Source organism: Pogona vitticeps, chromosome 1 (assembly GCF_051106095.1).
Source record: "Pogona vitticeps strain Pit_001003342236 chromosome 1, PviZW2.1, whole genome shotgun sequence".
In the NCBI taxonomy this organism is placed as follows: domain Eukaryota; kingdom Metazoa; phylum Chordata; class Lepidosauria; order Squamata; family Agamidae; genus Pogona; species Pogona vitticeps.
This window is the reverse complement of record NC_135783.1, coordinates 179,020,081-179,045,761: the sequence shown is the minus strand read 5'-3', so window position 1 is coordinate 179,045,761 and position 25,681 is coordinate 179,020,081. Positions and strand designations below refer to the sequence as shown.

The following is a 25,681-nucleotide window of genomic DNA, read 5'->3' as shown; positions in this document are numbered from 1 at the left end:
GTGTTCGTAAGCTGAAATGTTTGTAAGTCGAAGCACCATTTCCCATAGGAAACCACACAGTTAAACTCAAAAGGAATATTAACACCAAATTTTCCGCATCGAAGCTTATTTTGTTTATTTATTTATTTATTTTTTATACCACCCAACTTAATGAGAATTCACTATTCTGGGCATTCATTGTACATAAAAGAATTGAATCCGCCTATACCCCACATCATCAACATAAGACAACAAAATAATACAACGAATAATATCAAAAAACAACAAATTACTAAAATTGCATCAAGTATTTCTTTGATATTCCTTTCTAGTCATTAGCAGCTGGCTGTTTTTATCTTTATTTACAATACCTTTATACTGTACATTCAACTCCTTGGGCCAATGTGGTTTAAGGAAGGAATGTCATTGTTATAAGAAGAGTCCTATGTTGTTCACTGTTTCTGTACTTTCTTGGTTTATCTATCTTAAGGTCTGCATTTTTAACAATTACATCTATTTGACTGGGCTTAACAGTGGCAGAATCATCACTGCAGGCCAATACTGCATGTAGATTACCACATATTTCTATGTGTTACCTTTTTATATCATGCACTGTTGCTGGTTTTTACTTTGGGTTTACTTTGTTGTTGTTTTAAGCTTTGTTTGGTTTATCAACGTTGTATGAATTGAAGAGGGTTTTTTTTAAATCACCCACAAAGCTTCAGCTATTGGGCACAAATAAATGCATAGACAATGCCTATAGAGAACCATTCTGTCCTTAAGATTAAACATACATGTATCTACAGACGTCCTGAGACCTAGATAATGCCACTACACAGATGAGTACTGGTATTTTTTTTTCTGCACTGCAGCACAAAGTGTTACTGAAGTTCTTTCCATTGACTCTAATGGCCTTAATATAGATAACAAGGCCTCATAACATTTCTATTTTTGGCTCATTGATGCCATTCCTACACTGTCTGCTCAGGTGACAAAAAACATACTTTAGTCTCAAATGCAGCACTTGTGAACACAAAAAGCAAGGAACTCGAGACAACCACTTCTAAATCTAATACTCATCCAGGTCAACAACAAATGTTGAAACTGCACCAGAGCACAGAATGCTACTCCTGTCCTCTGAAGATGCCAGCCAGAGACTGGCGAAACGTTAGGAAGAACAACCTTCAGAACACGTCCAGAGAGCCCGAAAAACCCACAATAACCAAACATTGATAAATTTCTGTACAAAGAATTGCCTGCTGATTAGGGGAGTTGTAATTGACCACATCTAGAAGGGTGGGGTAGATCAAGAGAGAGCTGGATGGAGTGACAATGGTGCCTTTCTATATCACTTCTTGCTTCACTGGAATTTAGACTGCATTCCTATACTTACCAACCTGGAGTAAGCTAGCTGTTGTGAATAAAAATGGGTTGGAGGAGAACCATGAATGATGAGCTCCTCATAAGACAAGTGGATACAAATGTGAAAAATAATAAATAAATGCACATTGTGGATGACATCCATTTTTCTCTTAATATATTTAATTTTGAGGGCCATGCATTCAATTATTTGTAAAAGCAGCAATTCATATTACAGTGAGATTCCCATTCATTTGGATCTGAATGGCAGATTCAAGTGACTGGTGTTTGTCTTCCTGATGTTATAGCCACTAGGGCAGCATTTTTGAAGGCAGTAGAGGAAAAACAGAGAGCCGAAGAAGTTTAGTGGATTGAGTCCTGGTCTAGGAGACCTGCCCAGGACTCAATGAGTTAAGAGTCACTGTTGGGCAATGGAAACTCACCGAGGTGGGGTGGAAAGTGATCACTCCTTGAACATCTCACATACCTCAAAAACTCTTGCTTGGTCACCCTAATTCAGAAGTGATTTAACAGCCCATAAGAAGAAGAGGAGGAGAAGGAACTGACGTAATTTGTTTCTTTCTAAGCACGTCTGCAATCCTATAGTCCCAGGACCTTGTTTCAGGGGTGAAAATCACTGCCAGCACGTGTCTGGCAAAGTGCAGGGTGGCAGGTCCAATATGGCACTCCCTCTGACCCATCCTTCCCACTCACTGCACAAGTCTCCATGGGGGTTCCTTCCCCACTAAAGCTGAAACTCTGACTGAAGAAAGGGAAGAGTATACTATATTAAGAGATACGGTAGTGAGCAGGAAGAGAAAGAACCTCGATCCCTGTGGACCACAACCCTCTGAGCTCCTAAGCCCACCTCTAAGACAGAAATGTACTGGAACATCCTACTTGCCCACACAATTCTTAAAAATGCCTTTTTAACGGGGTAAATTTCAACTAGTAAACTTTACTAATAACAGTAATGCTATTCAACACAATCCCGAATAGCTGGCTTTTTCACTCATCTTGCCCCAAAACTCAATTATGCCAGAGTAGGACTAACTGAACGTTATCCAGTTCTACAGAAGGCATTGGCCAGAGCTTCAAAGTGCACGTGCCTCCATCATGAACACAGCAAACGTTCATCCTTCATGATAAGAATTTTTTACATCAGGCAGCTCAGGTCTATTGCATTAATCTTTTCCGGGGAAGTGCTCCTCTTACCAAGACTGAGACCCATATGGTAGTTAGAGTTTGTCTTTAATAAAACTAGAATAGCAATATTTATTGTTGTTGTTGTTTAATTGTTAAGTTCTGTCCAACTCTTCGTAACCCCATGGACCAGAGCACGCCAGGCCCTCCTGTCTTCCACTGCCTCCCATAGCTGTGTCAATTTCATGTTGGTTGCTTCGCAGACACTGTCCAGCCATCTCATCCTCTGTCGTCCCCTTCTCCTCTTCCCTTCACACTTTCCCAACATCAGGGTCTTTTCCAGGGAGTCTTCTCTTCTCATGAGATGGCCAAAGTATTGCATCCTCAGCTTCAGGATCTGTGAATCCTTCCAGTGAGCATTCAGGCTTGATTTCCTTCAGAATGGATAGGTTTGTTCTCCTTGCAGTCCAGGGGACTCTCAAGCGTCCCCTCCAGCACCACAATTCAAAAGCATCAATTCTTCAGCGGTCAGCCTTCTTTATGGTCCAGTTCTCGCTTCCATATATTGCTACTCGAAAAACCATAGCTTTGACTATTCAGACTTTTGTTGGCAAGGTGATGTCTCTTCTTTTTAAGATGCTATCTAGGTTTTATCATTGCTTTCCTCCCAAGAAGCAGGCATCTTTTAATTGCTTGGCTGATGTCACCATTTGCAGTGATCATGGAGCCCAAGAAGGTAAAATCTGTCACTCCATATCTTCCCCTTCTATTTGCCCGGAGGTGATGGGACCTGTGGCCATGCTCTTAATTTTTTTGATGTTGAGCTTCAGACCATTTTTGGCGCTCTCCTCTTTCATCCTCATTAAGAGGTTCTTTAATTCTTTCTGGCTTTCTGCCATCAAAGTGGTAGCATGTGCATATTGGAGGTTGTTGATATTTCTTTCGGCAATCCTAATTCCGGTTTGGGATTCATCCAGTCCAGCCTTTCACATGATGTATTCTGCATATAAGTTAAATAAGCAGGGAGACAATATACAGCCTTGTCGTACTCCTTTCCCAATTTTGAACCAATCAGTAGCAATATTTAGAGCATCCTAAATTAGAGGCCAAGAGCCTAACTAGATAATAGCTTAAAAACAGTTTTGTTATGATCTAGTTCAATTCCAAAAGCAACCATACACTCAGTTTTAAGAACTTCACCAGAAACAGCAGCATTGCCTGTAAATCTATAAGGCAGATTTACAGTCTGAATGCATTCAGATTAGCTGGCAAAGTTCTCAAGTAAATGATCTTGCAAATCAAGGTTGAGGTGAGTGGGGAAAAAACTCTTCCAGTGTCACCTTGAAGTTATATAAAGATAATTTCTGTGTCTGAGGCCGCTGGTAGGATTTCCAAGATAGTCTGCTCATGTATTCTATAGTTGGGGGAAGGGGAGTTTCCCCGATTCACCATTTTAGTTTTTAGGTTCCCAGCCCAAGGCATGTTAAAGAGGTATTCAGCTCCAGAGAGGAAACAGCTTCCTTGGATTACTTTAGGGCTACGACTCTAGAAGCAAACAAGCCTGTCAAATGAAAAGAAAAAGCAAAACCACTGTAAAGAGTGTTCCAAAAGAATAGCTAAAGGTAAAGGTTCGCCTTGACAGTTTAGTCAGTTGTGTTCGACTCTAGGCGGCAGTGCTCATCCCTGTCTCCAAGCCGTAGAGCCAGCGTTTGTCCGGAGACAGTTTCTGTTGTCACGTGGCCAGAGTGGCTATACAGAAGTGAAGTTTAATCCAGACAAGTCTTGGTCAGTCAAAAGGCTGACTAGGCAGTAGGGCTTCAATCTATGCTGGGTGGGATTACATTTCCCCTGAAAACACAGGTTTGCAATTAGAGTGTGCCCCTGGATTTGCCCCTGAGCCTGGATGTCCACGTGTTGGTGATGGACAGGAGTGCATTTGCACAGTTAAAACTGGTGTGTCCATTACATCCACAGTGGCACGTGCCTTAATTACATTCTGTTTGGATTACTGCAATGCGTTCCTACTGGGACTGCCTTTGGAAAGAGTTTGGAAACTTCAGCAGATCCAAAATGCCGCAGCAAGATTCTAAGTGCTGGCTTTGACTAATAAGACCCTAAATGGCTTTGCTTCTGGCTATCTAAAATGCCACCTCCCTTTATGAGCTTGCCTAGATTTGAAAATAATCAAGGGAGACCTTTCTCTTGATCCAGCGACCATCATAAGTGTGCCTGGTAAGGGCACAAGAGAGGGCCATCTCTGTCACTGCTCCCGAGCTGTGCAATTCCTTCCCATGGGAGGTCAGGCTGGCCCCCTTTTCCCTGTCCCTCCACCAGCAGACACATATCTTTCTCTTCAGACACTTCCCCCCTCAACACCTGGCTGCCTAAGAACAGGGCTGTTATGTTTTTGTTATCTCTCTCTCTCTCTCTCTGTTAAAATTTTTAAATATGTTTTCAGAATGGTTTTAAACTGTTTTTATCCACTAGTTTTTAATTTGACATTAACATTGTAATAATTTAACTTTTTTTGCTTTGAATATTGTTTGTTTTAATAGTGTAAGGTGCCTTGTTGTCTTAAGGAGAAAGGTGGGGTCTTGATATTTTAAATGACTAAACAAATAATAAATAAATAAATGGTTCTTGGATTATTTGTTAGACTGGAGGTTCTATGAGGGTTTTTTGTTTTTATATGTTCATTTTTAAAATTGTTTGTATATTTTTGTTATCTTCTGGAAGCCGCCCAGAGTAGTGGCTAGTCTACTAAATGGGCGGGGTATATGTCCAAACAAATAAATAAGTACAGTAATAAGTAATAAAGGCTTTTAGCTTTCACGAGCACATAGGACTGGGACTGCCACCACTGTTCAATACTGGCTAGGATGTCCGGCACCGATAGGATATAGAGTTTTAAGTCACCTAAAAGGCCACAAGTCCCCCAGCTCTGGGCTAAAGGGCCAAACATACATCATACCGATTTAAAACCCTCTTGCAACCTCTTAAGGAGGCCCAAAGCAGGCTTTTTATGAAAGGAGACCTAGGAAACATAGCTGCTTCTGAAAAGCCAATTGTCACAGTGGTAGCAGCTGAATCGCCACTACCAGGTGGAGAATGTGCCACGCTGCACAAGGTAACTGAACAGTTAGAGGTTTGTACAGCTGGCCTTTGCATATCCAGTGCCTCTTATTTAGAGACCCAGACACGGAGGGGTGTTTCTCTTGATGTGTACAGACGCAACATATGAATTGGGTCTAAAAACTACAACTAATGCTTCCTTTAAAGAACTGTACTATTTATAACTTAATAGTCATCCTTGTCTGCTTCCATATTAAATTATCCATTCGGTTTCAAGTGTCACTTCTTCCAGGTTTCTGTGTATTCTTATCCATCACTTTTTCATATTATCTATGAATGCAAGAATATAGTAGTCATTTTGCATGTGTTCAAACAATCGTGGCTGATGTCAAGTAATAGAACAGATCATCAAAGCCTTGAGTGTGACTACAAATAGGCACATTAACAACAAAAACAACAGACAGTTTAGCAGGAAAGTCTGAAATGGGTCTACCATCACCAAGGATCCATCAAACATAGCAGTGACGAAGCTGTCTCTGGTTAAGTGGGAAATTATAGTTGACAATGTTAACAAAAATGATGAGCTACTGACTGTTTTAGTCCACATCCTAGTCAAAAGGGCAAACAAACAACTGTGCAATCTTCAAAATAATAGCTTGAATTTATGCATATTTAGGACTTTATAACATTAAGGGCTGATGCCTAGGTTTTCTTCTTTGTTTTGTTTTTCTCCCCTTCCCTTCCTTTCCTTATCCCATCCCTCCCCCCCCCCCCTTTTGTGTCATGTCTCCCATAGATTGTAAGGTGGAGGTCACCAGCAGCTATCTTGTTTTTACTGTAAGCTACTCTGGGAGCCTTTCTGGCTGACAATCAAACTACAAATATTTAAAAGAAACACATAATTTACTTGTGAGTCTCACTGCACTTCAGGGGGCTTATTTTTTTAATAGGTATGAATGGAATCGGCATCACACAACCAAGCTGTAAATAGCCATTTGTCTGATCCCCTTGATCCCCTTTGAGAAGTAAGAATGACAGCTCGTCAACCAAGCAGCACAGAGGCTTTCCACAAATAAAGAGTGTAGAAACACACACACACACACACACACACACCTTCCTTTTGGCAATAATGACTAAAAATACCTGCAGAGAAGTAGAAACGCTTGGAGACTAGTAAGGCTGAGAGGCTCCCCTGTATGATTGGTCTCAGTTGACAGATCATGGCATTCGAATGAAGGACCCAAACCTATTACATTCTTCAACACGGACCTGCCTCATTGTTAAACTGCTGCCACAGCTGCAGAAGCAGCAGCAGCCACCTTTAACAGATCTCACATCTTCTTCATTCTAGTCACACAACATGGAGACTCTGGCAGGACAGATTGGCACAATACATAAAACACATTTGCAGCCCTCTTTTGGAACTCCGGCACAAGGACACTTGCAAAGAACAGCCTTGCCCTGCTTTTAACACATTGTTAATTGTGGAAGAGTCTGCACGTAGCATTCATAGTTCAATTTTCAAATGCCGCTTTAAAGACACACGCTTTCAAAACCTTTGCATCACATTTTCCATTGCCAATCCAATCTGCTCAGTAATGTGCAAAATTTATCCTAGGTGGCATTCCTCCAGGCTTCCATTACACAGTTAGCACCACTTTTCTACCAGCGATATGTCAAAGACAAAGCAATATTTGAAGGAGGCTTTTTAATGCATCAGATGGTTCTCTGTCATCCAGTTCCCTTCTTCACCATCTTTGCTCCAGTTCAGCTGGCCCTTCGTATGTGCAGCGTTCTCGTTTTTGCATTAAACTTTCCAGAGTAACGGAGAAACGGAGGAGATTATATGCCCCCAGACACATAAACATGAGAGATTTCAATATACTATTTCAGTGGCTTCCATGGTGGAGTTCATTCATTTCAAGAAGAGTGGTGGCTGGGGTACCACAATGGGAAAAATAGAATCCTAGTACAAAAATCTCTGCTGTGAGGACTCAGGATGAGGAAAAACAAAACTGCAAAGGAAATCTGAGCATTTGTGGAATAACAGTTTTCAAAATGAGGCATAAACCAAGTCACCTACTAGCAAGAGAGTTTATCACTGTTAAGGTTCCATGCTGCCACAGCTCAAGAATCTTCACTGTGACCATCATGACTGGGAAATCCACTGCATCAACTACAGGTATTTACAATACTGTACACTGGACATACACAGATACACTTGCCATTTCATCTAAGGTACTAAATAAGAAGAAAATAATCTCTTAACAGGATGGTGGGTAATGAAAACAAGGAACAAGTATCTTCAGGATAGAACCTGAGTAACAGAGAAAACTAAAAATCGCATGTCAATCCATATTGACATATATAGCATAAAGCAAGTGTATGAGAAAAACTTGTAGACTTTGAGGAAACTAGGGTTTCCTGCAACACCATCTCTCAGAACTTGGGATCTTTGTTGTAAAAGTAGAGAAAGCTTTTAAAAATGTACTAGGAATTACAGTATAATGTACAGTACTGCTTTATCTTAAAGCAGTTCTTCAGTTTACAGGTTATTTACAACACTGGAGCACCATATATGGTGGTGGTGGGAAATGTTTAATGGTAACTGTTTTACATTTTAGGGATTTTTTCCAACTAGATCAGTGCTTCCCAACCTTGGACCAAAACTCCCAGAAGACTTCATACTAGCTGTGCTGGCCAGGATTTCTGTGAGCTGCAGTCTGATAACATCCGATAACATCTGGGGAACCAAGAATGGGAACCACTGAAATAGTCTCTCGCTCACTGACTCACTCTCTCACACACATCCCAAACCCCTAAGTGTCTCAAGGAAGGGGAAAGTACTTGCTCGTTTTAAAAAAAGGTTCATAGATAAAGTGAACATCATGAAGTTTTTTCCCCTACTTTGGAGCAGGCTTTGTTTCCATTCCCATGGCATAGCTAAGGGTGACCTTCAGTTCAAGATATTAAATTACAAAATGTATAGTTCAAGGTGACAACTGGAAAGTTTTTGCACAGTTTCACATGCAACTACAGAGTAAAGAACTCTGTGCTGATCCTTTACATTCAGGGTGTGGCCTAGAGTGCTCTTTTAGACCAGATGGGCGGGGTATAAATCAAATAAATAAATATGTTGCTGTTAGGCTATAAGGCCCAGGACTGCCTGCTACTGGTCATGCTGGAACTCAGGCTGAACAGCATCCAGAGATCCACAGAATTCCTAGCAGACATGGGATATTCGTCTTCCAGGGGAGACAAATACAAATATTAGAACCACAAGTGCTTGGGTGGTTTGGATCCTCTCCTCAGAACCAGTCGGTCCACTTGCTGCTCATTACACAGCCCACACATTCACCATAGTTCATATTATGCCAATTGCAGAATCGTGCTTCCCTGCCTCCCTGAGCTGCTGACCACTCAGCAGCTGCGCAGGGAGACTCGACATCCCTTGCTAGAGTGGTTGGCTGTGCAGGGAGGCAGGGAAGTGTTGGCTGGCCTACTTCTGCATTTGGTGTGATGTGAACAATGACAGCTGTCTGTGGCATGTGGCAAGCAGTAAGTGGACCACTCCACTTATGAATATCTCATGTCTAATTCCTAGTCCTGCCTTACACATCTGCAATTTCACCTAACCTTAAAAAAACAAAAGCAAATCACTGCCACAGAACTTCCTTTGTTTGGAGAAGATGAAAAAAGAGATATGAAGGAAGTATATCTTCATGAAATATCCCCCCTAATGTAAATAGAAATAAGGAAGATCTGGAAAGAGATTGTTACAATAGGAAAGAGGTGCTCTCACATCTTCTGCTGGAATCATTTTTTTTTCCACGGGATCAAGCAACAAGATCATCTTTCCACTCCAAGCATAACTGCTTCTGTCCAATCATCACCTGCCCTGGTGGCTTGTTTGGTTTGAGAGCTGCCTTGCTCAAACTGAACCCTTGCATCTTACAGTTCACTGCTTGCCAAATGCCATTAGTCATTTTGCCCTATATTCCTTCCCTTTCTGCAACATTTAGCTACTGGAGGGTAAATGAATTCCGCCAACTCACTTGCATGCAGACAATGCCAACCAAGCAATCATGTGCAATTTGTGTAATAGAGAGGCAGTGAATAAGACTGGAAAATCACACTTCCTACATCCAAGATTCCCCCTCTGGTTCCACGTAAAAGCTTTCAGCAACCTTCATAAGTGCAGAGTGGGAGCTGTCCCACAGTTTCAGGAAAGCATGCAGAGAAGGGTGGGTGACTGAAAAAACTGAAATAGAGCAAAATAGATCCTGGCTGTACTGCATACACAGAACAAATGAGAGGTGACACAATTATACAGTACTTCCTATACTCCTGCTCAGGAAAAAAAAAAAAACTTCGGAGACATAGTGAAGAATCACACATTCACAGTGCCAAAATGCTGAAGTGTTAAGGGTAGACAGAAAGTGACTTTTTGGGTAGACAAAAACGCTGCCTTTAGGAATGATATATGAAACCCTCACAATAAACAAACAGCTGAGCAATTATAGTTTTAAAAAAATACACCTAGTAAGAGCAATATTTAGGACTGGTCATTCAAATTCCAAGTGCTGCCTATTGGTATTTGTTGTATTTTGCACTTTGTTTAATTTTTATCTGGTGAGAGGCCGTAAGTCTGCACATGTATCTATGATCTTGCACCACAGCATTGGCTGTCAGTGTGTCCCTGGGCCCAATTCTAAGTACTGATCATATTCATAAAGCCCTAAATGACTTTATTTGAAGCATTTGCCTTCACTCACCCAATCTTCTCCATAGTTGACATCTGCTTCAGGATTTTTCTAGGGTGCCAGTTGTTAAGAATAGTACAGTTAAGATGCATAAGAAACAATGCCTTCCTCACAATGACCCCCAAATGATGGCGCTCCTTTGGTGCTAATTCGTGCCTTGCCCTTCTCTACAAGGAAACCTGATGAATCTTCTTCTTTAAACTCAATAAAACATATGTATTGAGTTTAATACTGGTTTTATACCTTTCCCCTGAAAGGAATTACATGTTGCCTCTCCAAATATTTTGTTTACTGCCCATACGGCTGTAACAGTTTCCTACCTTATCCTTGCTTCTGTTTATATATTGGGGGCAATGAAGAGTTATTGCTCATAGTGATAACCACCATACTATTAAAATTACTCATTGTAGCATACAGCGATTACTTTTAGAGATCAATGCAGTTTTTTTTTTAAAAAAATCAACATGGTGGAGAAAATAAAAGACATCACACACCGACCACTCAAAAGAAAATGTCTCAGAAAATATAGCATCTTATGCAGAGTAGCAAAATTAAATTAATCAGCTGTCGGATGCTGTAAAGCACCTCCAAATGCAGCCGTCACAACAGGGCTACATGATCTCACCTTTCAAAACAAAAGGACACAGGACAAGTCCTCTCTTGTGGACTGCAGGGCTCAAGCAAGAATTGGGGGAATTTTGCCCACTCTGCAATTTAAGTAACAACTTAAATCTCCCTTCTCTCTAGATTTATAAGGAGGATTAGAACAAAGTTTATAATAATTTTTTTTGCAGCCAAGAGATATCAGAAAGGTTAGCAAGAAGGCTTTTACCAAATATCATCCATTGTGCAGGTACTTATTTAGCAGTCATTTCTAATATGCAGCACACCACACAGGTAGCTGTTCTGGGAAGCCAACCTTTCCTGCAAGCAATCCTCCCAGGGGTATGATGTACAATAAGCACTTAGGAATGTGTTTTGCTGCAAGTGGAACTAAGATGAAATAGCAATATTAAAGGAGATGAGTTTCGTTTATGGAGTGGCCAAGTACGCCATTATTCTAGAACAATGGGGGATGGCAAAGAGGGAGGAATGTTCCTCGGTATGATTTATGCCTGCCCGGTAGTAGAGGAAAATTTTCAACCAGCTAGCAAAATGGCCCTGAGTGCCAAATGTGAGTCAGTTTAATGGCTAGCAGAGTTCTGCTAGATGAGTTGTGTCATCTCAATACTTCCACAGCACTAATATTTTAGATGACTTCACAGGCATTACCATCATTCAGTAACACCACCTGAGGAACAGAGCATGATCCTGACCACCAGTTCCAAACAATGAGATCAGAAGAACAGTCCTGTGCATCTTTACTCAGATGTTAATGCCTTGTTTTCAGTAGGGAAATTACTTCCCACCTAGTAAACATGTCGAGGACTGCAGCCTAGAAACATGTAGGCTAATGCCCTGTTGCCTAAACACAGAGCACAAGAGTAATCACGTAAGTGTCCCCTCCCTCCACTCCAGCAGGCTACCCCATCATATGTCCATTCTCACGCTGGCTGCAAGATTGGTCACATAACTGGTGATGCAATGGGGATCCTGCAGGAGGTGGGATGTATACAAGACTCCCCTTTCACTCTTGTCTTTAGCCAATATGACCAGAGTCATGGAATACAACCCTCAGGCTTATATTTACATTAAGTGTAGAAAAGATAGAAGCCTTTTCTAACTTTTTCTTGTACTGTATTCTTTTCAAACTTGGGTGCTTGAATTGAGTGAAATTTATATGGATTGCATTTTCACATAGAGAGACCATATCACATGATTCCAAGCAGGCTATTTTCAAAAAATCATCAGCCATCTGGTCCGAAACTCTCTTGAGCAACTATCACTGGGGGGGGGGGCAGTGGAGAGAACTGAGCAACACCAACCCAGTTCCTCTTAGGGACAAACTAGGCATGATAGTGGTTGCCAAAATGGCAGTGAATGTGCTTAGTTTTCTAGCTTTGAATACAAGATGCACGGGGAGGTGTGCAAAGCCATATTGGGACTGCAGTGTGTGAAGAGCACTGGGGAGTGTGTTAACCCCGAACTTGTCAACCTGTGCCCCTCCAGGTCTTACTAGACTATCCTTGCCCTCAACTCTCTCCGGGAAGGGCTGATGGGAACTGTACTCCAGTCACATACGGAAGATCACAAATTGTCCACTTTGGGGTCAATGTTTTCTCTCAAAGAGAAGTCCCATATACCACTGAACTATGCAGGTTATTTGTCCTGGGAAGGAGACAGACATTGGCGCCAGTTTCAAAGCAAACAGGCCTTCAAGACAAATTTTTCCCACTTACTTTGCCCTTCCTGTGACTTGCAATCTGTCCAACCTCAAGTTTAACTTGAGGACAGGAGTGAGAAGTCACTGCCGGACTGAACTTTGTACTTACTAAGTCAATGGGGAACTTCCCCACCCTTTCACTTTTCCCGAGGAAGGTTCACCAATGTGAACTCTGAAAAAAAATCCACAGGCTTAAAGATAACCTAATTTTTAAAAACAACTTGGAAATAAGCCAGGGCTGTGCCAATGCCAGAGCTGAGCTCAACAGGTACGCAACCAGGTATGAAAAGAAACAAAGTTTTGATGAATCAGATTGTAAGCAGGAGGAAGACGACATTACAACAGAAGTATAATTGATATTACTGCTCTCTAGAACTTTCAGTTAGCAGATGCTATCTAAACCTCTTCTGAAGGAGGAATCTAAAGATGGCAGAAAGAGTGGAGTTCTGCCCACAAGCACCAAAAAAAAAAAAAAAAAAAAACCCACAAGCTCCCTGAGGCCAAAAAAAGGGCAATCCTTCTGGTGCCCTGCCTCATCTCACATACTGGAGCTTTGTGGATGAAGGAATTCCACAGTTCTGAGCAGCTCAGAGGATATGACCTTGTGGCCAAGGACACAAAACATTCTGCTAGGTCTAGAGGCTTCTCAGCCAAGACCCACAAACCTCAAAACAGATTTGTGAACTTCTCCACAAATGTATTATAAAAATGGGGTCTCCCCTACAATATGCAAATGTATCTTCATTTATTCCGGTTTTGCCCACAAGTACACTATAACTTGTCAGTCGGTAGTAGTGGACCATGCCAAGTAGAACGCTATGTATGTACAGGATATGTTTGATGAAAAAAAAAAACAAAAGAAGAGAAGAAGAAAAGAAGAGACAGACAACTATATGTTTTATAGGTACCTGCAATGTACAGGAACATGCCTGCAGTTTCCAGTAGCACCAAGAGTCCAGAGAAATCATGAAGCTGTGTAATTCAGTATTCTCCTAAACCTGTTCTCTCTCAGGGCAAATGTACTCAAGAGCTTTCCCCTTTTAAAAGGGTGCCTAAACTGCATATCATTGTTGCCCGACATCTGTACTAATCCAGGTCAACTTGCAAGAAGAGGCAAGCAATTTGCCTATTGTTCTGCTTTGCAAGACTGTACTGTGTAACTGGAGCTCAGGAGCCAAGGAACTGCTTTGTACGTGAAAGGTGCAAGGTTCAATCCCTACAAACCATCAATCAAAAAGGGTCTCGGGTGAGTAGGTTTGGAGAAGGTTTTAATAGTTGCAAGAAGTGGGTCTATGGTTTTCCAAAAACAGCCTCACATTTTCATTTGGCATCCTCAGTACAGCCACAGCAAAAGATGCTGCATTATTGCAGGAGACCTCGGTCCAGTGTTTGCACTCTCAGAAGATACCCAAGAACAACAGTATAACCAATAGCAGAAGGATGGAGAGAATGTTATTATTAGAAATATTCCCATCTGAACAGAACTCAGTATCTAAGTACCTGCAGTGCATGCTGATCAATCTTCCTCAGCCTGCTGTCCTCCCAGAGTACTCAACTACAGTTTCCATTTCCACCATCCTCAGAAACCTTAGCTATTGGATGTACCAGCTGGAGATGACAGAAGTTGTAGCCCCCCCCCCAAAAAAAATCTGGAGTGCACCAACCTTAAGATATCACAAAAAGAAGGAGCAGAGGATACACATATGTGGTTCAAATATATTTAAGGGGCATATTATATAAGCTGGTAATTGCAGCAATAGCCAACAAATGTCATAAACAATATGTAAGCAGTTTCATATATGGTCACACAAATGGTACTGTAAACTCAGCTTATCATCCAAGGCTTAAAAATTTTGCCAAAGTGTTACAAATATAAATACACTAAATCTACATTACTCTTTTTGTCACTCTTTCTTGCCCTTTCCCTCATCGGAGGCAATAATTCCATATTACAATCAAAATTTCAGGGAAAGATACAAAAATTCTTTACATAAACTCTGAACGTCCATTCTGAGACCACTGACCATTAAGAACACAATCACAGCTTGTGGTAAACCAAACATAATGTACCAGATAGCCACACATAGCAAGCTTTTCCTGGCCATAAAACATTCTTCCATGCAGGTTCGTTCAACATTTTACAAGTCTCTTTGATTTCATCCAAGCATTTCCATTTGGGCTGTGATATCTTATCCAATGTAGCCATTCCCTCTCCCACTCCTTCCATGAAAGATACTTTTGCAGTGCTTTCAAAAGATGTGTGAACAATTAGGTTTACAAAGAAACTGGCCCCTTCAAATGAAACTAGAACTGATCCCTGGAACTGGGCCAACACTGTGGGGCAGAGAAAGAAGGATTTGCTCAGAGTCAACACAACATTTTCATGGCTGAGGAGAGTCTTGAACTCAGGTCTCCCAGGGCAAATTCACAGACAGTATTTGACAGGCCTGGACTCCTTCTCAAACATTAGCCCATTCTCCAAGGCTATCATAACAAACGAAGGTAATTTGTGGTTTTCTTTTCAGAGCTAATTTGCTTGCTGTAAAGTTGAAAATTTACTACTGTTCCAATCTGTTCCACAAAACCTATGCAGAAGTTATCTCTTTTGACACCGGTTCAATCCAAATAAAGGCATTAGCCTATCCATGTTCTATCGTTTAATTTCAAGGTATATAATCTTAATCATTTTAAATCTGGTACAACCTGAATGTATTTACCTTGGTTGAAATTGTTAGGAGCTGTCAAGTCACTTATGATGTATGGTGACCCTCATAGGGTGTGGAATACATTCAAGAACAAGTTTACCATTGCCATCCTCCAGTGACTTTCCATCACTAAGCAGCAATCTGAACCCAGGTCTCCTGAGTCCCAATCCAACACTCTGTCCACTGTACCACACTGGCTCTCTTTAAGCTTATTTCCATCTTGAAGCTAGGACATATTTACAAACATGCAAATGCACATAGAGAAGAACTATTTTCTTCTACCAAAAGGTTTGTCTACTTTATATTTAGCAAGATGTGTTACTTTTTTTTTTTAAAGCAGCTCATTATAACTTTCCACACAACTAATTCTCAGAAACGGAGACCTAAAGACTTCCTCTTCCTTCAGCTATGGGGAAGGGGGGGCAGGTCTGAAAGAAAGACAGATGAGAGTGAGCAATTATTTAGGAACTGGTTTGAGTTACTGCTGCAGTCAGAAGCAATGTAGGCGTTCTGGTTCTTACACTTGCCAACTACATGTAACCTTTTTCTATTCCGTTTTTTACCCAACACAACCTACAGTAGTGGACTGGAAAGAAGGATGGAAGGATATGAAAGGAATACAGTGTTACTGCACTAGTTCTTCACTGCCGTCATTCACACTCGGATGAATAACTGGACACAAAGCTGCCATCTTCAGCACGTTTCTTGAAAGCAAGTTTCATTGAACCTTCCTCCCATGCAATAGGAGGAACAAGAGCCAGACAGTTCAGGATTTTAAAGTCCATGTAGCTTTAGCTGAGAATGGAAGTGCCCTGCTTTGGCTGGTTTGTGGTGCTAGTAGTTTTGACCCTGTGCTTCCTCATATGCTCAGACACTTAGCCAATAACAACAACAGCAGCAACAACAACCCCTAGCCATTTGAAATTTCCAGGCTGCAGGTAGAAACCTGGGGCTGACACCATGGTTCAGCGAGGTCATGGCTGAGATAAGATTTGAATTAAAGGCTTTCTCACTGCCAGCTCATTCCCTTTTTATCAGGGACGCTAAACTAGTAAATTGGTTTAGGGCTACTGGTTTCCTTTGAGTGGGAAGTTTCATGTCATTGAAGAAACCAACTCAAGCAACACCCTTCAACAAAGGATGGGTTACTTCCCACCATTTAGAAAGTCAAAGGCAGAAGCACTACCCAGGACTGAAGGATGGAAGCTGGGGATGAGGAAACTGCAAACTGTTTTGTGTTCAAGAGGCCTCAGACCTCGTCTGGGAACTTCTTGCAAAGGCAAACCTCTGGATCAGAAAAGACGGTCACGGGGACAAAGGCAAGGTGAAGCTATGCAGAGCTTTCTCCCTGTTATTTCTGCTGGTTTCCTCTACCGCAACGGTGGTGCTAATATTTTGCTTCAATAAAACTTCAGTCAATTTTGTAAAGAAGTCTTGAGTGGGGCCTGAAATTCTTGAAGCCATGTTGCCACTTCCAAAGCCTGGAGGATAAATCAGTTTCCAAAAGCATATATAGGTTTGATGTACGAGTTCTCCTAAGCGGGGGGGGGGGGGGAGGCCCTATGAAAAGCCTCTTTTTATTATCGTAGATGCTCTCGCAAGAGAGACAGACAGAGAGAGAGAACTTAGGAAATCCCATGGTGAAATTTCACTTCAGTCCCGCTGGGAGACCTGTACAGCCCTTCCCCCAAGCACAGATAATATGAAGGTAGTAACAATGGCCTACCTGACAAGATTGTCTGTAAAGGTTATTGAGGTGTAATACAAGGAATGCTCTAGGCATTCAAAAACTGGGACATAAATGCTAATTATTACTGACTGGTATGTTCATCTAAACTAAGCATCTTAAACAATTTGGTAAAACTATTCAACACAGCTGCAGTAGAAGCTCAAAATTGGTAAAAGGACTTAAGACAAACACATGAACTCTTAAAACGCAAACACAAAACCACTACTACCTTATTCTTTTAAGCTCAGCATACATGAAAGATATGAGCTTTTGCTGGGGAAAATGGACAGTTTTCTTTCTTTACAGTACGGTGACATACAGTATCTGCCTTAGGCATGCTGGCTATGTCAACAAATTATCTTGCATCGAACTGTCTAGACTGTTATTAATATGCAACTGATTCAACTAGCAAGGACACCCTCAGAAGCAAGCTGGAAGAACTGTTAAGTGGAGAATTATTCGCCTCTCCAACTGAATCAAGCATTCCAAGGAGAAAGATAAAGAAAACCAGATGTGACTCATCACCGGGTATGCGTAACAAGCAAACTAACAGAAACAGCTCCTCTTTCTTTAAGAGACAAGTAAAGATGAAGTCCCCTTGGTTAAAAAAATAAGAATAAAAAAAAATGTTTCCACAACTTATGTTGCTACTGAACCTTTGTGGTAAAGAAAGCTGGAACTGAAAAGATGGTCTACAGAGAAATACTTGAACGGCTCATTGTGATGTACTGTAAATGGTTAACGGTTTCACAGCAGTTAAGATCCACATATACATACACTTCTAAAAGCCCTGCAGTAGACTTGGGTTAATGTTTGTGCTTGACTGGAAGATCTGATCCTGCAACTTATCATCTCCATCAACATGCAACTGTCACAAGGGAGATGCAACTTACATGAGCACTCATAAGCTTTTTGCACACACGTACCTGTCTAGTTAGCTACGCAAGCCAAGACTCTTCCCCCCCCCTCCACTACCCCTGTTTGTAAGACAATAGTTTTACTAAACACTCAAGGTCCTAGCATCAACTCTACAGACTCAACTCAGGGCACACTACCTGAGGTACTGCCATGCCCTAATGAGGAATCTCTTGCCCTGCATCTCCCTTTCCCCATCCCAGCTGATCACTCTCTAATCATTCCTTCCTTCCCCATCTTTGTATTTAGGCTAATCACAGATTTCACACAAGTCCCTCATTCTCCCATTTCTCCTGACAGTATTGTCTACCAGTTTAGCTTAACCTCATTACCCATTTTCCCTCTTTGGAAGTATTTGTTAACCCCCTCTGGTGTCCAAACTCCGCGACTGGATGTGTAGAAATCACCTACCAACTATCAGGATTCTAAAACCAGCCTTGAGCATTTTGTTCTGGATAATTTTATTTTATTTTTAAAAAAGAAGAAACTCAAAAAGGTGATGCTCATTTTAATTTTATTACAGTACATCTCTGCAATCAAGTCACTCCAATAAAGCACCTGGCTTGCACTGACACACCAATTAATTACCTTGAAAAATCAGAGAAAGAAATTTAGGCGGCTTCTACAGCTGTCAGTTGTCAACAGTGGGTAAAAAAAGGACACCCCCGTGTTCCAAAAGGAAAGGGGGGAAAAGGGGGGGACACAGTTTTGTCTTTCTAAAAATTAACCCATTAAGACAATAAGGAGAGAACTCCCACGAACTTCCACCGGACCTCATGTGCGCCCCGATTTCGGGTTACTAAGAGGAGTTCTAGGATTCGAGGCAAGTAGCTTTGAAAGCGGGCTGCTTCGTTAACCGTGACATTTATGACAACGTCGCTTATTTGGAGAAAAAGAAGGAAAGGATAAAGGAGGAGGAAGGAGGAGGAAATCTGGATGAGACAGAACGAGAAACAAAAGAAAAGCAGAAAAGCAGCTCCGATTCATCCATGCCCGCGCTAAAAAAAGATTTACAGGAGTAATGTAAATGGTTCACCTGCTGCCAGTTCTCTTCCAGGGATGGCAAAGCGGAGAAGTACCCGGTGTCGTGGACAAGCTGCAGCTCCTGGAATATACTATAACTAGCCAACACATCCATGTTGTAGCTTCGGCTGCTGCGGAGCAAAAAAATGGCAAACTCCAACCTTTTTCTTTTAGGTTTGTGTTTGGGGTTTCGTGATGGGGTTTTAGTTCTGTTCATTAAAAAAGGAGAGAAGAGGGAGAGAGAGGGAAAAAAAAGCCCTTTTCGGTCAATCCAGACGCCCTTTTTTTTTCTTCCCCCTCTCTGCTTGCCTTTTGTTTGTTTGAGATATATAGATTATTTGTAATCACACTTTCAAGGAGAGAGAGGAGGGGAAAAATCAAGACGGGAACAAGAGTGGAGGGAGGGAGGGAGGGGGGAAGGAAAATAGCCTCATCCACAACCCAGTGAGAAAGGATAAATGCACCCAAACATCTACAGCGCAAGCCGTCAGCCAGGCAACCAAAACGGTGGGGGGGGGGGGAAGCGAGAGAGAGATAGAGAGAGAGAGACTTCTCCACTTGTAGTAAAAAGCAAATCGCCTTCCAGGGCTGTTGCTGACTCCAGCTCTTGGGCCGGGGAGGGGGGGGGAAGAATGCAAACTCACTGACACGAGACTGCCATCTATTTCTGCATTGCTGCTGAATGCAATCTTTGCTCTTTATTTTGGGGAGGTTGCATTTTCTCTTGCGCGCGCGCGCGCCCCCTGCGCGCTCTCCCATCTTCCTCCCTCATTTTGCTCGCGCGCGCGCGCGGCGCTCCCCCCCCCCCAGTCCCAGCGCTCCTCGCCCCCCTCCCCCTCCCGGCCCCTTCTCCTCTTTTCCGCGCAGTCGTGGGATCTTGAGAGGAAACTGTCCATTAAGGCAGCGCGTGACCATGTAAGGTAAACAGGGGGTGGGACGAAAGGGCCGCTCATGAAGTCACTGGTGTCCAATCCAAGGCCTAGGCGAGAGGGGAAGGTGGGACATAGCACGGAAGGGCCAGAGCGATTGGACAAGGGCTCCAGTAGACTGCCGCCTAATAAGGCAGTGTAAGCGGAGCTATTTTTAGAGAACTATATAAAGGGACGGGCCGCTTGTTGCGCGGCGAGACTTGGGAGTGATGGAGAGTTGCTGTTTGTGTGATAGTAGTGTGTGTGTGGGGGGGGGGGGGTTGTAGAAGAGCGTGCGGTTTGCAGAATGACTCTCCAACTGCGTGGCATGCAAATTTCAAAGGCGCTCAGGAAATAAAAGAGGGTATCTTTGCGTTGCAGCAGGCTGCGTGTTGCATTGCTGGAGCAAAGAAGGCGGCAAGCCTGGAAATGGGGTGGAAGGCTTTCGTCGGTGGGCCGGCACACGGGCGTGCGCAAATGATGGAGCTAGGCTGTGGGGCGGGGAAGAGGGTCCCTGTCTTCACGGAGAAAAAAAAAGTGGCGTGGGGCTTGCTGAAGTGGTTTAGACCAGTTTCCCCCCTCTTGAGAGCCCGAGAGCAAGAAAGGAAGTACTGTACGAAATTCGCCGAAGGAGTGGCGGCAGGGGAGGGAGAGAGAGAGAGAGAAACGTTTCCTCGAGAAAGTCCTGGGAGGACGAGCCTCAGAGACGTGCCAGAGAGCTTGTCCGCATTATTGTGGACTTAAGTCATTGCGAGCCACACCACAAGCACGGGGAAAAGGCGCGCGGATAATACGGGTGTGGGAATCGTCGAGCGCGACCTCTACTTGTGAGGAAACGGGGGAGGGGGCAGGATCGGTCCCTCGGCTGTTGACCTTGGCGCGCTCCAAAGAAACTCGTGGCTCTTGAATCTGGGCGCTCCCGGTTTGGCAGCGCAGAGGCATCCCGAGACGCTTCTTCCTTTGCATGCCCCCCCCCCATGGCTTGAAATTGAAGATAGCAGGAGAAAGTTGCCATGGGTGCCTTTTGGGAGCCTGATATATGTGCCCTTGGTGTCGCGTTCCCGCCAGAATGGCGGGGCGGGGGCGGGGGAAAGCAGTTGGGGCTGTGGTGCAGTTGGAGGCGGAAGGCAGACGAAAGTGGAAAACAAAACCGATGTAGGGATAACTTAAAAGAGAGTGGCCAGAATTTACAGTTGAACGCCAGAATCTTCCTCTGCTTATATATTTGGAAAACTGGAAGGCTCTTCCTGCTCCGTGTTGGAAGTAAACATGTTAACGGACTGGGCTGAGGAGTTTTTCCATAAATGGTTATCATGGGCCACATCTGCTTCCCTAAACTTCTGGTTGGGGGTGGAGAGAGAGAAAGGAGTTGGATTTGCAGCCAATGCAGAGCTAACGACTGACCGGGCTGCCTTTAATCTGATGTTTTTGCTGCCACAGTAAAACAGACAGATGCACTGCAGGCAAGATGAGCTTTAAATGATAATCAGTTTAAAGCAAGTTAAAACAGTTGCCAATAGGTGCTGATCTGCCCTCTGAAATTCAAAAATCACAGATTTTGCAAACATCACTTCACTTGCACATTTCTTGGGCTTAACTCCTAATTTTTTGGTTTGATCCCTTGTCACGGCAATATTAAGAAACAAGTATGTTTATAACCATAATGGGTGTGTGGTGGAGGTGCCTCATGTTATCTAGTAATTTGGTTTAATGAGAGTTGCACTGCTATATGCCTGCACTTAGGTGTACAGTACTCCCTTAAACAGCCATCCTGTGTGCAAAGGTGACAACTATCCATATGGAAAGGGTGTCATTCTGTTTGCATCATCCAGTGAAAACGTCCACTAGTCATTGTCTTGAAACCCAGCTGTGTGTCCTGTCCTCCATGTATTGTGACAAGGTGTGAGAGATAAAGGTGAAGAAGTTGGTGAATAGTTGCAAGAAGCCAGTTAGTGGGAGCACTGTCTTTTTCCAGAGCTCTAGGAATTTGGAAAAAGCACATTAAGCAGACAGTTACAGAATTTGGGTTTTGGTTCTCTCCTCCAATCTCAGCAACAACCAGGCTGAAGGAAAGTCCTCCAGATCACGCTTTAATTTTTTAATTTGTTTTATTTTAAAAATATGTTTAGGAGTCTAAATATCTAGAATTTGTTTATGACAACTTTGGTCAGGCAAGATTACTCTCAGTCACAGTGGCCCTGAGTTTATACCTTTGATAATAAGAATGGATGTCTCCATGTCTAGACACAAAACTAATTCAGTAAAAAAAAGCATGCCATTTAAAATCCATGTGTAGTTAAAACAGATCTTGTTCCATGCCAAAGGAGAACTAATGCCTTATCTAACATAGGCTTAGAATAACATTTTCTGTTATATAATCATTGAAGTGTCTAGTCCAAAATTTGCTCATTCGTTTGAATCAAAACATGAACTTCATTTCCCACTCCTGTTTTTCCAGCCATACATGCCTGTTAGTTTATTCCTACTCTCATTTCCCCATCTCCATCTATCTTCTGCATTTTCTGAGATCCAGGTTTTCCACCTGGTTTGTCTGTCATGCCTCACCTTTTCTCCTGTTTGATAAGCACTTACCTGTATTATTCCTATTCATACTTTCATGGCCTCATTTCCCCTGAGGAAAAAGGAGCATCAGAATATCTGATATATGAGAGCAATTCAGCTGATGTTAGCCAGAGAAGCCTAGATCTCTTAAAAATCATGGCTACAGACTTTGCATTGGTATTACAAAATATCAGTCTATAGTAAGCCTGCTGTAGAGCTGTTTTACATATTGAAAGATTTAAGCTTGAAAGATCCCAAAAGGGACCATACATGCTTTACTAGGTTTGGTAGCCCTTTATCACAGTATTCTTAATACCAACACTCTCCCCCACCAGAATGATAATCTCTCGCATAGTAAAGTTGATCAGTTTTTCCCATCAAACTCCTAGTTACTCAGCACATGGAAGCCTCTTCACTGTGCTTCTGGATGAATACCATATGTATTGGGCAAAGTCTCTTGCACTGGGGAGAAGGCCAAGATGTGCTTTGTTAGAGATGCCGTAGTATAAAGGAGTTTTTAGGTGAAGCAATATAATCTGAACAACTGATTCACGCCAGATAATTCGGGACTTGGGCATCAAAGCTGCTTGTCAGAAGGCTGTCAGAGAAAGTTTTATTCATTATTTGAAAACTCAAGATAGAACCTGAGTAAGCCACCACAATCCTTCATTTTGTTTAATACAAGTAAGTGCCAATTATTCTGGCTGCTTATTTTGGCTACTTTCAATGATTTGGAAAATGAGAGACAGTTACTGATGCTGATGAAATGCCAGTTATAAACAGTTGTTTACCTCGTTGTTAGTCCAGATAGGAGACTACACGGGTTCCCATCTAAAAGATACTACAGATCCCTGATTTAACAACTCGTTCCCCTAAAAATGGTTGGCCACACCTTGAAGAATTTCATCAGGAGGGCTATAAACTAATTTGGAAGGAGGAAAGGGACACAAGCTTGGAGGTAAAAGACAGATGAAGGCTTATGCACAATAAGAGGAACAGACCAAGAAGCTCTAATTGGACCCAATAATAATCTACATAAAAATGTATGAAAGAAAGCAGGCCACAAATCACCATCTCTGGTGTCTGGATACAAATGCTAGGTGTATGGGAAACAAACAAGAACTGGAAATCTTTGTTCAGGAGGGGAGAATATGACTTGAAAGGAATAGCTGAAAATTGGTGGAATGGCTCCCATGACAGCAGTTGGAGGTTATAAATTGTTCAAAAAAAATAGAAAGGGAGGTAGAATCGCAGTATATGTCAGAAACATATTCCTGCGCAGAAATACAGGAGGATAAACTTGGTTGTCTCATCAAGAGCATCTGGATTAATGTACGAGGGGGTGCTGATAAATATTGAGCCTTTCCCAGAAAAAATTGAGCTAGGAAGCTGTAGCTGCCACACTATTCTACATATTTCCCTAGGAAGTCAACACACTTGCGACATCTGTCCTGCAGCTTCTTAAGTTCCTGCAAATAAAATTCTTCTGACTGCTGGTGTAACCACTCATTTGCAGCATTAGTTGCCTCCAGAACACTCCCAAATCATTGTCCCTTTACGTGTTTTTGAGTTTGGGTAACAGATAATAGTCAGAAGGAGTCAGGTCGGGAGAATAGGGTGGATGGGGCATTACTTGAAAGCCTAAGGACATCAATTTTGCCATTGTTTCACCTGCAGTGTGTGACGAGGTGTTGTCATGCAACAGGATGACACCTTTGGAGAGCTTTCCTCGATGTTTTTCCTTGATGTTTTGCCTCAACTTCATCAATAAAGCATAGTAATATTTTGCATTGATAGTTGAACCCTGTTGGAGGTAGTCCACCAGTAGAACTCCCTTCTTATCCCAAAAAAACTTGCCATTTGCTTCTTCACCAACCTTTGCAGTCTGAACTTCTTTGGCCTGGGGGAACCACTGAGCCTCCATTCCTTAGACTGTTCCTTTGTCTCAGGATCATGATAGTAGGTCCATGTCTCATCACCAGTTACCAGTTTGCCCAGGAAATCTGACTCATTTCTTGCAAAATGTTCCAAAACAGCCACCGATGACGCCACACGTTTCCTCTTTTGCTCGGTTGTCAACAGTTTGGGGATCCACTTTGCTGCCAGCTTTCTCATTTCCAAGTCGTTGTGGATAATGGCACCAACTCTCTCACATGATATTCTCAGATATATAGCAATACTTTTGGCTATGGATGGCTTTCACCTTTTCAGGCACAGAGACAGAAACAGGCCTTCCAATGAGTTTCTCACTTTCAACACCGAAATGGCCAGTTTTAAAATTGACAACTCAATGTTTAACTGTTGCACATGAAGGGCCACTGTCAATTATAGTTTTTGACATTTCATCATGGATCTGCTTTGCACCTTTCCCTTGGAGAAACAGGAACTTGATTATGGCCCTAATGCTCTTCCACACTGAACTTTTCTGGAGGTGCTGCCATGTTCACTTTGGACCTGAACATGAAAGATAAGTTAAAATCATAGGTAGTTGATTTTTGCACTATTGAATACAGACAAATTGTCCAATACACCCTGCAATTTATAGCTTCCTAGATCTTTTTTTTTCTGGAAAAGGCTCAATACTTAGCACCTCCTCGTAATAGGGGCAAACCCCCAAAAGAATGTGGTAGTTGGTCTCTACTGCTGACTGCCCAATTGAGGAAAAGATACAGATGAAATCTTTGTAAAACAGATTGCAGGAATTTCAAAGAGACATGATGTAGTAGTAATGGGAGGTTTCAGTTATCCTGATATCTATTTGGAGGCAAATTCTTCCAAATATGAAGCTTCCAATGACTTCCTCGCTTGTGTTACTGATGATTTTCTACAAAAAGTAGAGGAAGAAGCTAGAGAATTGGCTATTCTTGATTTGATTCTAACCAATAGAGAAAACTTCGTGGAAGAAGCAGTGGTAAAGAGAACTATTATCTACTATCTTTCATTCATTAAAACATGGATTTGATTACTTATAAGCTAGCTTGTACTCCTTTACTTCAATCACAGTCTCAGTATATGCTGCCTGTCTATCTACTTCGAATTCCTTTTAACTCGTTAATATTCTCTAACTAACTATCAAATATCTAAATACTTCTCAGGTTTCTCTCTGTCTAAACCCTCGATGGAACAGGAGTGATGTGTGGGCTGTCCGCCACAGTACTGTTTTTTTTAATCTTTAGGAAGGTGGGAGGTGACCCTCCTAG

The 25,681-nt window shown here is 42.3% G+C and overlaps 1 protein-coding gene across 3 annotated transcripts in view; it reads right to left on the bottom strand.

Moving 5' to 3' along the window:
- Nucleotides 1-19,813, bottom strand: part of KLF7 (KLF transcription factor 7) — an 89,381-nt gene extending 69,568 nt beyond the window's left edge. The window contains exons 1-2 of one of the 3 annotated variants that reach the window (XM_078379517.1): nucleotides 19,656-19,813; nucleotides 19,025-19,220 (exon numbers count right to left, since the gene is read on the bottom strand). In XM_078379517.1, the coding sequence (XP_078235643.1) occupies nucleotides 19,025-19,220; nucleotides 19,656-19,672 (213 nt within the window). In that variant the 5' untranslated portion in view covers nucleotides 19,673-19,813. The remainder of the gene's footprint in view (nucleotides 1-19,024; nucleotides 19,221-19,655) is intronic. The other 2 variants (XM_072978236.2, XM_072978245.2) reach the window with 2 other exon arrangements.
- Nucleotides 19,814-25,681: the final 5,868 nt, after the last annotated feature.